The 12643-nt window shown below is 36.6% G+C and overlaps 5 protein-coding genes across 5 annotated transcripts; 2 read left to right on the top strand and 3 right to left on the bottom strand.

The window, feature by feature from the left end:
- The first annotated feature begins 2264 nt into the window (after positions 1-2264).
- LOC133294631 (protein CLAVATA 3) lies at positions 2265-2891 on the top strand. The gene is made up of 3 exons (XM_061493335.1): positions 2265-2340; positions 2466-2533; positions 2721-2891. The coding sequence occupies exons 1-3, from the start codon at positions 2265-2267 to the stop codon at positions 2889-2891; spliced, it is 315 nt and encodes a 104-aa protein (XP_061349319.1).
- A 1454-nt stretch (positions 2892-4345) lies between these two features.
- On the top strand, positions 4346-5314 carry LOC133294643 (pentatricopeptide repeat-containing protein At1g03540-like). The gene has a single exon (XM_061493349.1). It carries the CDS (start codon positions 4346-4348, stop codon positions 5267-5269), a length of 924 nt encoding a protein of 307 aa, XP_061349333.1. The 3' UTR covers positions 5270-5314.
- Positions 5315-5572: 258 nt separating this feature from the next.
- LOC133294642 (pentatricopeptide repeat-containing protein At1g05750, chloroplastic-like) lies at positions 5573-7147 on the bottom strand. Its single transcript, XM_061493348.1, has one exon. The coding sequence runs from the start codon at positions 7145-7147 to the stop codon at positions 5573-5575; it is 1575 nt and encodes a 524-aa protein (XP_061349332.1).
- A 536-nt stretch (positions 7148-7683) lies between these two features.
- On the bottom strand, positions 7684-11596 carry LOC133294633 (receptor protein kinase TMK1). The gene is made up of 2 exons (XM_061493337.1): positions 11553-11596; positions 7684-8511 (listed from the first exon to the last, which is right to left on the bottom strand). The coding sequence occupies exon 2, from the start codon at positions 8507-8509 to the stop codon at positions 8000-8002; it is 510 nt and encodes a 169-aa protein (XP_061349321.1). The 5' UTR covers positions 8510-8511; positions 11553-11596; the 3' UTR covers positions 7684-7999.
- LOC133294636 (receptor-like kinase TMK3) lies at positions 8924-11266 on the bottom strand. Its single transcript, XM_061493342.1, has one exon. It carries the CDS (start codon positions 11264-11266, stop codon positions 8924-8926), a length of 2343 nt encoding a protein of 780 aa, XP_061349326.1.
- Positions 11597-12643: the final 1047 nt, after the last annotated feature.

Consider the following 12643-nt stretch of genomic DNA (forward strand, 5'->3'; position numbering starts at 1 on the left):
TAATTACAGTATTAAACTAAGCATTCTTATTTAGTTGATTCAAAATTTAAATATTTTATTAAAATAATATAGTGAAATGTATATAAGATATATGTAACTCGTATAAACATAAAATATGAGTTTGCATACTGCAAATCACATATCGTCCCATGCACATCTTGTAACACGCGACACGTACAAGGCACATATTATTTTAGGGGATTATATTTCTCATGTTGTAGGAACCAATTGTGTTATCATTTTAAGAAAAAGACATGATATATATAATATTAAAAAAAATAATGGAACACTTTATTCAATGAATTAGTTGTCTTTTTCTTCACATGATAAAATATTTGATTCCTACAACATGATAGGTGCATTTTCCATTATTTTATGCACGATTTGAATGTATACATTTCTTATATGCATGTCATCATATTATTTTGATAAAATGTTTAAATTTTGATTCAATGCAATAAAATATTTCTTTTCTCACGTAATTGTGGTGAAATAGGCAACTATCATGGTATATAGTGATTCAATAACAAAGGAGATATGCTTCCTTGTGCGTTAAAGAATGTGCATAAGTCATTAATCTTTACATGAAATATTAGATTTTTGTGTATTGTACAGTTGATCCAATGGCAGAGACAAATATGGATTTTATAGTACAAAAATAACGTAAGTTGAATTTCTTACACATTTTACATGAGTATATGGATAACATTTGTTTTACATTAATTCTGTTTAATGATATAGGCCAGTTGAATTTAACTTACCGGGAATCATTTTCTCATGCTATTGAAGAAAATGATCCATTTCTATATATACAATCATAAATGAGTTTCACCTTAGATTTTTTTTCTCTCATCTTAGATTTTTCTCTCACTTATTCTCTTGTGTCAGCTGCATGAGAGTAGTTCTCTTCTATAAAAGAAGAAAACTAAACCCCTTAACTTATGGGTTATGTTTATCTCATTTTAATGAGATAAACAACTTTCCTACACACAAAAAAAGTTGAGTCCCACCACTCTTTTCTCTCTCTCCTCTTACTTGTGGGTCCCACTTATACTTTTATTTCTACAATGTGAAGTAACTTTTTTCCTACGACATAAGAAAAATATATCCCTTAACACTTATAAGCATGTTTTGTTTTTGCCATTTTGTATATACTTTTTAAATGTTTTGTAAATAGATTTTAATCATGTAATATAAAAGTGTGCAAATATGATTACTCCAAGGGGGCGTTTGTTACAAGATTTATTTTAGGATTCTCAGGAAACTAAAAGTGGTAATTGTATTTATCCACGTTTGGTACAAGTCTTTTAAAATTATCTCAGAAATCTGATTTTCTCAGGATTTTAGTTTATGTGTAACTTTTTTTTGAAAATACCATCTAGGAATACCATCCAAGGGTGGTATTATAAGATTTTTATGGCAAAGAAAAATTTAATACAATTAAACATAGCATCAAGAAAATTAACTCAGTATTTTCGGAAATATTTTAGTCTATCAAATAACTTTTTAGTATTATTTCCAAAAAATTTATCTTCTCGTCATATTCTTAAAAATCGTGATTCTCGTATGAAAATTTTTTCTCTTGAACAACCCAAAGAAAGAAAGAAAAAAAAAAAAAAAAGTTGTGCATGTAAACAGATAGTGAAGCAGAGAGAATTAGATATGGGAGAGCCACGTCCCGAAAAGAATTGCAGACTTAGAAGGAAACATGACGTTGGTTCATTTTGCTTTTTTCAGTTTTGACATCATATATCTAGGATAGTGATTTGCATTGGCCCCTGCCAGGTGATTTTCAGGTGGCTCGACAACCACATAAGACGGCGCTGTCACACGCAGAGAGAGAGAGCAGAGCTAAATAGAGATTTTGCAATAATTAAATGTTGGGATTAATATTTCTTATATCGCAGGAGATAATTTTATCTATTATATACACATAAAAATATGGTCTATGAAATCATGTGAAAATGAAAGAGAAAAAAAAAGAAAATATAAGTCCTACATATTTTTATATGTGTAGGAAATAAAATTATCTATTACAACATATCACACAATACTCCCTTAAATGTTACGCATAGATGTCTTTAATCATTTCTTTAGAAAATGGCTGCATGAGCCATCATTCAAATCCTTGAATCAAAGCACTATAAATTTGTGGATTATGACACTCTTCTTCACCTCGTAGAACACTTGTTCTCTTCCTTGCTTTCTCCACTTGCATGCAAAACTTGGTACCCTGTGCTAGCCAAAGTTTAAACTTTTCTCCAATGGCATCAAAACTCATCCTTACCACTGTCATTTTGCTGGTGCTTTTGTGCTTGCATTTTATGAGGGAGACTTCTGGTTTGTTTGGGTTCTTTTCTTCATTCTGTCACTATTTCATGAACTTCATGAGTTAAACTGTGTATTATTTCATTCATGTTAGTAGCTAGAGTCTAAGCATTGATGAAATGTTTGTTTACTGGCAGACTATAGTTCTGCTTATGCAGGCTTTAGAACTAATGTAGCTGGTCTCAAGGAGATTCGGAATAGGAAGGTCAGTTACTGTATTATTGACTTCTAGCATACACATAACATATTCAAAGAAACCAGGGATTTTTTTTCTTACCTTAAGTTTTTATAGGATCATAACATGAGTAAGATTTTTCTTTTTTTTTTAAGATATTTTTTTTTTGTTTTTGGTCTGGGATATTCTACATTACTATAACACTCTGCTTGTGCAGGTGTTGTCTACCTTGAAAGATAAGCAAACTACTTTGAAGGTTAGGCTACAAGGATCCTCAAGCATCAAACATGATGAAAAGGCACCGAGTTGGGAGTTGAGGAAGGTTCCTTCTGGTCCAGACCCCCTGCATCATAACGGTGGCAGCCCCAAAAAGCCTGAAACCCCTTAAACTTCCTAAAGGAAATCACTTGTGTGTTCTTGGCCTAGGTTTTGTTATCAGTGTAAACATCTACTTCATAGTTAGCAGTCTATGTGTAGTACTTCAGTTGTGACTTGTATTAGGATATATGTCTATTAGAATATATGTCAGCTTGTTTCCGTTCTTCTTTTTATATGTTGATTAAGCAGTGTTTAAGGGCATGTAGTAAATTTTGATTATCATGATATATCCCAAGGCAAGGTCCTCAGCCGATGAATCGAACCAAATCTTGTTAAGCAAAAGCAAATTTAAGTGAAGTAAGCTAAAAAGCACTGAAATATGACGATACTGAATTAGTAAAGTAGTAAAAAAGTAAAGGAAATCAAGTGAATGCTATTAATTTATCTTTTGGCTTTTTTCACGAAGGGAAATCATACTACTCTCACTTCAAAAAATGTGTTTTTTTTTATTTGGTAGGATTCATTTTATTTATCTCTTGACATAAGAGAACTTTTTTTTATATTAGACGAAAAAATCCCTTATCATGAAATACAGCTAATTCATGGTTGGACAGAAACAATAGTGACATGATGTGTTTTGTCTCCTTTCACCCGAAATCTACAAAAATATGTACCTGCAGATATCCATCTTTGTAATAACTAACCTGGAGCTGTTATTCTCAAATGTATGCTCATGCTGACGATATAAGTAGGATGTGACAGCAATGTCACTAGGGTGACGCAAGTGAATCATTTCCTTTCTAAAAAAATACGCCAATAGCTTGTCCAATATAACAAACCCACCAATGAGAACAAATACTAACCCATAAGCAAATTTGGCAAAATATTCTCTCTGCCCATGTTGACAAAAGAGGATATTTTTAAGGATTTCATTTTCTCTCTGTATGCTAAATATTATTAATCAAGTTTTTTTTATAGGATCAATATTTCTTATGTCATATAGTAGATAATTTTATCTTTGAGATAGATTTATATATTTTTATGTATGTGTAAATACTAGAAACATAAATTTCTTTCTTTATAGAAAAATATAAGTATCATGTTACAAGACACATTCTATGTCATGCCCTAGACATAAAAATATACGGGTTTCATTAAAAAAAATAAAAAAATATGGATATCATTTTGTTGTGTCTATAACATGACATAAAATATGTAACGTAACATGACACTCACATTTTTTTCTTAGAGTAATACTATTCTTATGTTGTATAAGAGAAATATTATCTTTTACTAAAATAATAAATAAGAAAAAGAAAAAAGTTGGAGGTGAGAGAAATTATTTTTTGTGGAACCTATTTAAAAAATATGAGTGTAGGAAATAGTACTTCTATTATCCAACATAAGAAAAGTAATTTCCTTTTTCTTATTTATATAAAGCTTCCAAATGAAATTACAGAACAGAAATTAGTCACTGTTGTGCATAAGATATGACTTTGGTTTTGTATTTTTTGGGTTAAGGTAATGGCTAAACATGAGCAACTCATACCCTTCTATGCCACTCTTCTTGACACTTGCTCTTCCTCAAAGCACTTGAAGAATCTCAAACGAATCCACGCTTGCACCATTACCCTAGGCATTTCAAGTCATGACTTCATTCGAAGCAAGCTTGTATTTTCCTATACTTCATGTGCCCAATTGCACCAAGCCAATATACTCTTCTCCTTCACCAATCGCCGACCCACTTTTCTCTTCAACTCCCTCATCAGAGCCTATTCCTCTCTCAACTTGTTCTCCCAGTCCCTCTCCCTCTTCCGCCAAATGCTTCTTGCCTATAAACCCTTCGATCGCCATACCTTACCCGTTGTGCTCAAATCTTGCGCTGGGTTACTGGCTCTACGGCTTGGTCAACAAGTCCATGGAGCTGTTCTGGTTAATGGGTTTGCATTAGATTTGGCGAATTCGAATGCTTTGATAAACATGTATGCCAAGTGCGGCCATTTAACTTGTGCACGCAAAGTGTTTGATGGAATGCGGCAAAAGAATGAGGTTACTTGGTCAACGATGATCGCGGGTTATGGAATGCATGGCAAGTTTGGAGAGGTTTTTGAACTGTTTGATAGAATGGTGGAGGCTGGAGTTAGGCCAGATGGTGTGACTTTTACTGCAGTTTTGACAGCATGTAGTCATGGGGGTTTTATAGAAAAGGGAAGGGAATATTTTGAGCTGATGGAGGTGAGGTTTGGGGTGAAACCTGGGGTGCAACATTATACATGTATGGTGGACATGTTGGGGAGGGTTGGCCTAGTTGAGGAAGCAGAGATGTTAATTTTGAGAATGGAGTTTGAGCCCGATGAAACTTTGCGAGGTGCCTTGTTGGGGGCCTGTAAAATTCATGGGAAGGTTGAGGTGGCTGAGAGATTTGCAGAGATGTTTTATGGGAAGTAACTGAATGTTGCATCGTCAATTTGAACTTATTCTTCATGGTATTTGCTCATATTATGAGACAAAGCATCCGGCAGAAAGGTTAAGCACATTCACTTATCATGCAGGGTCATACTTTATGTCTTCATTCTTTAATATCTTTATATTTTGGGTATTTAATCTGAGACGCAATAACCAATTGACCATGTCTTCCAAATTTGCCACATAGCATATAAACAATTTAGTTTGCAATTTTTTTTTATTGGTAAGCTTATAAAAAGAGCACATTTTTATAATCAATCACTTTCTTGAACTCAATTACAAAAATCAATCGTCTTCGTAAGATTCTTTTCCAGAGAAATCGGGAACATATCCACATAATTGCAGATCAAAAGACAGAAAATCCAGCGCTGCGTAAATATAGTCATTCTCCTCATGAGATTTATCACCAGCCACAAATTTGTGAATGCTGGAATCAATCTCAATGGAACTAAAGCCAGGGTTCTTATGTATACCACGGTCCTTCATTGCCCTCCTAACCTTGCTCGCACCATCCCAATTTCCAACAGCTACATATGTGTTAGAAAGAAGCACATAATTGAAATGTCCCTCAGGGTCTAATTCAACAAGATATTTCATCACGTTTTCAGCTAACTCAACGTCCCCTTGAGTCCTACAAGCAGCAAGCAATGACCCCAACACCACTTCATTTGGCTTCATGGGCATATTCTTGATCACATGCAATGCCTCCTCCAACCTCCCAGCTCTACTATAGAGATCCACTAGGCAACCATAATGTTCAATTCTAGGGGCAATTCTACTAACTCTCTTCATGTTATAAAAAATTCTGAGTCCCTCATCAATTAATCCAGCGTGACTGCAAGCCGAGAGCGCAACTGTGTAGCTCACTGAATTTGGCTCGAACCCTTCCTTCTTCATTGAATTGAAAAAACTCACAGCCTCATCTGCTTGCCCATTAACAGCAAAACCCAGAATGATCGAGTTCCACGATACCATGGTTCGCCGGGGCATTCTGTCAAACACTTGACGAGCAAGCTCTATGCATCCACATCGAGAATACATGTCTATCAACGTGTTGGAAACTCTATCATTGTCCCTGAAATCTTTTGTCATCACAAGTCGATGTACCCACAAGCCATGACCGAGTGCACCCAAGTTGGCACACGCAGCAAGAACAGCAATAACAGTTACATAATCAGGGGCCACACCAGCCAGCTGCATTTCTCGAAAGCAATCCAAGGCTTCTTCATGACAATCTTTCTTCACAAACCCATCAATAAGCGCAGTCCATGAAATAACATTCTTCACGGGCAATTCATCAAACAGGTGGAGGGCATCTTCAATTTCCCCATTCTTCATATACCCATCAATCATCGTGTTCCAAGACACCAAATTTCTGAAACCCATTTGATCGAACACAAGCCTAGCTGAATCAACACGACCGCATTTAGCGTACATGTCAATCAGTGCAGTGCCCAACATGACATCGTTCATGTCCAAGCCCAATTTGCGAGCGTGTGCATGTATGGCAGCTCCAAAGGAGATACTAATGGGTGAGCGACAGTGAGCGCAAGCAGAGAGAAGCGTGATAAGAGTGATGTGATTGGGTTCAACCCCAGCCTCTCTCATGCGCACGAACTCAGAAGCAGCTTCAACCAAGTGGCCACTTCGACCACTTCGGCAGTGTTGAGCTATGGAGGATGTCCATGCTATGGTGGGGTCGATGTATTTGGTGTTGTGTTTTAGGGAGAGGCTTTGGTTCTTGTTGGGGTTTGTGGGAGAAAAGGTAGAATGAGATTGATTTGGGAGTGGAATTGGTGAAGCTGGTTTTGTAGGCTGAACATGTTGTATTGGGGTAGCAGTGCATGCAGGAAGGATCATTCTTCTCAAAAATCAATGTCCCCTCTTTAGGATTGCGCTTCTTTTTTTGTGAGGATAAATAAGGAGAACAGAACAAGGGATAATCAGAGAAGGAAAATATTTTAATTAATTTATATTTTGAATAACGCTTAGTGCCAACTAGCACAAATCGTATTAGTTGTTTTTATTTTATTTGTAAGAAAATTTGTCGGATCAAGGTTACTGAGAATCTCAATACTTATTTCTATTTCCTTTTACGTTTCGTTCTTTCTAACCAGGAATTGAACTATTTCTATCAGATTTTATTTATTCATGTAGGTAGAAAATAATTCAGGTAACTCTTCGTTTTGGTATTACATTTGTAATATGCAAGCTATGTTATTGGCTTATTGCTAAGCATTTCAATACAATAATCAAAACTCGCATGACATGGATACCACAAGAAAAGGATATAGTATTTTTTATGAATGTGCAAGCTATAGTTTTTTTGTCGCACAGACTCATTACTAAAAAAAGGGTAACCTGGTACTAAAATGTTCCCACTCTGTTATCTGGGAGGCGGTTTTACCCTTGATTACATGATTTGAATATATGACAACCTAGGACAAATGGCAACAATACCATCCTTGTGCCACGAGACCCCATCAAAAAATAATATGCGTTTTAGCAGCAGAAACAACAGAAAGACCAAAATAATATTTATCTACATCTTCGTATGGTACTTTGAAGTATGTTAATGTCCAAAAACAACACAAAGACCAGAAACAAATGATTTATGCCTTTTAGCTGCCGAAACAGACATGGTGAATCCAAGTGAATTTTATTAAGGACATAGCAACAGGACGCACAAATTGCACTGAAGTTACTTCTAAATCATCGAGCATCAGCAGAGGTAAAGGAGTTAGCAAACCCAATAGGCCTAGCTGCAATACTGCCTTTGCTATCTTCAAGACTAGCAGTATAGCTAAACTCTTTGCTTTCTGCTTCCTTCCAAATTTTCAACATTTGGGGAAGTGGTTGAGTGTAGTCAATGCCAGAGTAGTAATCTAATTCATCATCAACTGGTCGCCATTTTTCCACTAATGCTGATAGTACATTGACTGCATGACTCATATCTGGCCTATGGTTTGCTTCCCTAGCAGTGCAATGTCCAGCAAGTTCAGCTACAATGGTTATACTCTCAAAAGTCTCTTCAGTTGCTTCCAAAACTGGATCAATGGCAGCCATAAGCTTTTCTTTGCTCAATTTAATTCTCCAAAACCATTCAGCCAAGTACCGGCTTTCCTCTGACCGGCTCTCATCAAGCGCCATTAGTCCAGTCAGAAGTTCCATTAACACCACACCATAGCTGAACACATCAACTTTTGTGGTGATTTTCCCCATCACTGAAACACACAAAGAAACATAGTATATGATTTTAAGCTAGGTGCATCAAACTAAGACTACTAGAAGACTTAAAAAAATTGTAGATGCAAGATAAGTATGATGCAATGGTCTGAACTGAACTATTAGATGAGGGATACAAGGAAGGATCATGTTGCTGACAATTTCTGAAACATTGAACTCACTGAACATATAATTAGATGTCATTTTCTTGTTAACATTTTCTTTTTTCAAAAAACAAACACTAAAACAAAGACCTTTTACACACTACTAAGACGTTTCATTTTAAGAATATTGTAACTGAATATAAACTAACTACACAGAGAGCATAGTGATTCTGTTCATAATTACACTAAACCATGCAGTCAATGCTCAATTTCTACAATTGTTTGGTGGTCAGAAGGAAGAGGTGATTTAAAGCAAGGCAATACCTGCATATTCAGGGGCAAGGTATCCAAATGTCCCAGCAAGCTTGGTTACTACAGATTTCTCACCATCCGGGGCAAGCTTCACCAAACCAAAATCCGAAACTTTTGCCCGAAAATCATCACCTAGTAGAATATTAGAAGACTTGAGATCTCGATGGATAAAGGTCTGGCGGGCAAGACCATGAAGGTATTCTATCCCTCTAGCAACATCTAGTGCTATTGCGAGCCTCTTTGACCAAGACAAAGGCTCCAAGTTCAAGCTTTTCCAATGAAAAAGATGTTGGCTTAGAGCACCAAGAGGCATATACTCATAAACCAAAAGTCTTTCATTGCCTTCAATTGAATACCCCAAGAGGGATACCAGATGTCGGTGACGGACCTTGGAAAGAACAGCTATTTCAGCTTCAAACTCCTCCAGCGCCTTACTGTAAATAGCACCATGCTCCATTCTCTTCACTGCTATTTTTGTCCCATCTTCTAGTTCTCCCTTGTAAACAGTTCCAAACCCACCACGGCCTAGCTCATTTTCTGAAGCAAAATCCTTGGTAACCTTGCGTAGTACTTGTACAGAGATGACAAGGTTGCCAGCATCAAATAGGTGAGAGTTTGAAGTTTCACCACTAATGTTACTCAGAGAACTTGTCCCAGTCTTTGCTGATAAGCTTCCAGTGGTGTTGCTTGAAACTGCAATTTTGACCACATTATCTGGATCAGATGGATCTCGAGGGTGAACCACAATGGAACTTGGAGCATCTAAGGAGGGTTTTTTGTTCTTCCAGCAGCACACAAAGAAATAAACAACCAAAAGAACTACAAATGCAAAGACTGCAACTCCAGCCACTATTGCTACTGTTTTGAATCTTTTGAAACCATTTGGTTTGGATTGATTTGAGCTTGAACTCTGACTTGGAATATGAGGCTTATGAGAGGAAGGAGGACTTGATGGGTTGAGTGGTGAAGGTGGTGAATTTGCATGTGGTGGGCTGCTAATAGGTATGGGAGGACTTCCAGCTTGATTAGGAAGAAGAGGGTTACCCGCCATAATAACCTTCACATCATCATGAAATTTTGGCAATGGAGGCTCAAGATTGTTATCACTTAAATCCAACAACCTCAAAGATTTCAATTTAGTAAAATCACTAGGAACTGTACCAGCTATATTATTTCCTGCAAGTCTAATTTCAAGGAGTGAATCTAACTTGACAAGTGAAGGACTTAGAGTACCATTGAGCTTGTGCTTAGGTAGATTGATTATAGTTACCTCCGAGTTGGAATTGCAGTTCAATCCAAACCAAGGCCCTGGGCTGGCTGTGCATGGTTTATTACCTGACCAATCAGAAATGAGAAATGATGGGTAATTCAGATTATCCAGAAAATCCAGCAGTGCAGTAACTTGAGGGGCACATTCAAGCCCAGGCTCAGGTTGACAAAAGAAATTGTACTCATAAGAAAAATTGGCAGCCGCAAACTCTGGTATAGGACCCATTAGCTTGTTATTATTTAACACCAGTATCTCAAGGTCCATATCTGCTAGGGACTCTGGAATCAAGCCAACAAGTTGATTACTGTTGAGGTTGAGTTCCTGCAAGGAAGTAAGATTTCCTATATTCTGTGGAATTGTCCCAGTGAACTGGTTTCCATGCAACCAAAGCTGTCTTAGGAAAGTCATTGAGGCAATAACATCAATAGGGCCTGACAACCCACCACCCTCTTGATCATTCAACCACAAAACCTGGATTGAAGATTGAGTAAAAGTAGCTGGAATGGAACCAGACAATCTGTTGCCTGAAAGCCTCAGACTTGTGAGGGATGGCAATGTGCCTAGAAAATCTGGCAATGGTCCAACTAAATTACAATGTACCAGAGAAAGATTAGTTAATTGCACTGATTTTTCCAAATCCACAGGAAATGACCACCCATTACTAGCATTCAGTGGATTTTCTTCCAAAGACAGGACACGAATGCTGCTGAGTCCATCAAAGAAATCAGATGGGATTGCATCAAATGCATTGTAATCCAAGAAAGCAAATTCCAATTTGGATAATCCACTAAAAGTAGGTAACATCCCACTAAGATTGTTGCGTTGAAGACCCAAATTGTAGAGTTCTGAGAGTTGGTTGAAATTTTGAGGTAATGATCCTTTAAGACCCAGATTCTTAGCCTGAATCTGATTGACTCTATCTCCAGAGCAGGACACATAAGGCCATGAAGGAGGGCCACAGGGATCATCTCCATTCTCAGGCCATTTCAGAAGCTCTGGATTCTCCAACCCTTTTCTGAAATCATTCATAACTTTGAGATCATTTGGGTTTGTAGAACCATGAGCCATTGTAATAATGAGACCAAAAAAGAGAAAGATGCAGACTTCTATCTGGATACCTTCCATGGTTAACCTAGGAGAAAAAAGTGCCAAACAGTAATCAAGGAAGGAACTTTCCCACCTAATAAGAGTGAGAGTGTGAATGTGAGAGAGAAAGATCAATATCTGACTTCCATGGCCAAAACGAGACACTAGCTACAAGACCCAGAGAGAGAAACTCAGAAGATAGCTAAAAAACACAGAACATAGTGTGAGTGAGTGAGTGTGAATGTGAGAGCTTGTTAGTTACCCTTACCAAGAGCTAGCCATAAAGAAAGATACTTTTATTGAGAAAATATTCAATGCTTCGGAGGTAGAAATGAAGTTCCAAAATTGAGATGAGGACAAGGAGTGGATTGTGGAATATCTTCAACTTCTACATTTTATTTTTCTCTTCACTAGAGAAAGAATGAACCCTGAACAGACCTTGCCTTCAGTGTCTTTTTCTTTCTTTATTTTTTTTTTATTTTTTTCCTATCACCCTTTATTGGCCATGATTTGTAGTTAAAATCTGGTGTAAGAGAAAGAAGGAAAGAAAGAGCTAACAATAATTTTGTCCCAATTGTTGGGATTAACATGTGGATGACAGTGTTCCACATAGGAATGAAGTGGGTCCACATTGATTTTGCTTGTGATTTTTTATGGTCAGCATCTATATAAGCAACACAGCACAGTAAGTTTGGCTCCGCAGTTTGTGGCTTTGATAATTGCTCAAAAGCTAGTTTTTTTTTTTTTGTTCTTTAGAATTTTTTTTAGTTTTTTTTTTTTTGTTCTTTAGAATTTTTTTTCCCAATAAAATTGTACTTTGTTGGTTTTTCACAGTTCGGAGACTATTAGCTTTTATTGTAGTATATCTCCTTAGAAATTAGAATAAAGACCGTCACATGCATGAACTTACAGAAATTGATTCTGCAAAGAAATAAGGTGGAAGATGGAAGAGAAGTTTTGTGCCTAACCAGTACAAGATATTGCAATTTAATTGGAAGTTGGAGTTTTTAATTACCAAAGATATTTAGAATTTTATAATATAGAGAGTTTACTTCACAGTTCAGACATATATTCTCTAGACTTTAAATTTACTATTCCTGAGGCATATTACTTTTGTTTAGCATCCTAAGTAACTTTAGGCATATTACTTTAGTTTTAGGCTTGTTATACTAAGAAAGCATTATTCCATAGTAATTAACCTAAAAATACCATGAGAATGGGCAACTTCGCTGCATCCAGAACTAACCGTAGTTAGTTTAATCCTGTTCCTAGTTATAGGAAGATTTGATGTAATGATGGGGTATAACACAATCGAAATTGTGATGGTTGGGTTATGGAAATTTTCTATGTTGGTACAGC

The sequence above is a fragment of the Gastrolobium bilobum genome, unplaced genomic scaffold (assembly GCF_033153095.1).
Source record: "Gastrolobium bilobum isolate Gb01-03AN ecotype WA unplaced genomic scaffold, APGP_CSIRO_Gbil_v1 utg30972, whole genome shotgun sequence".
Lineage (NCBI taxonomy): Eukaryota > Viridiplantae > Streptophyta > Magnoliopsida > Fabales > Fabaceae > Gastrolobium > Gastrolobium bilobum.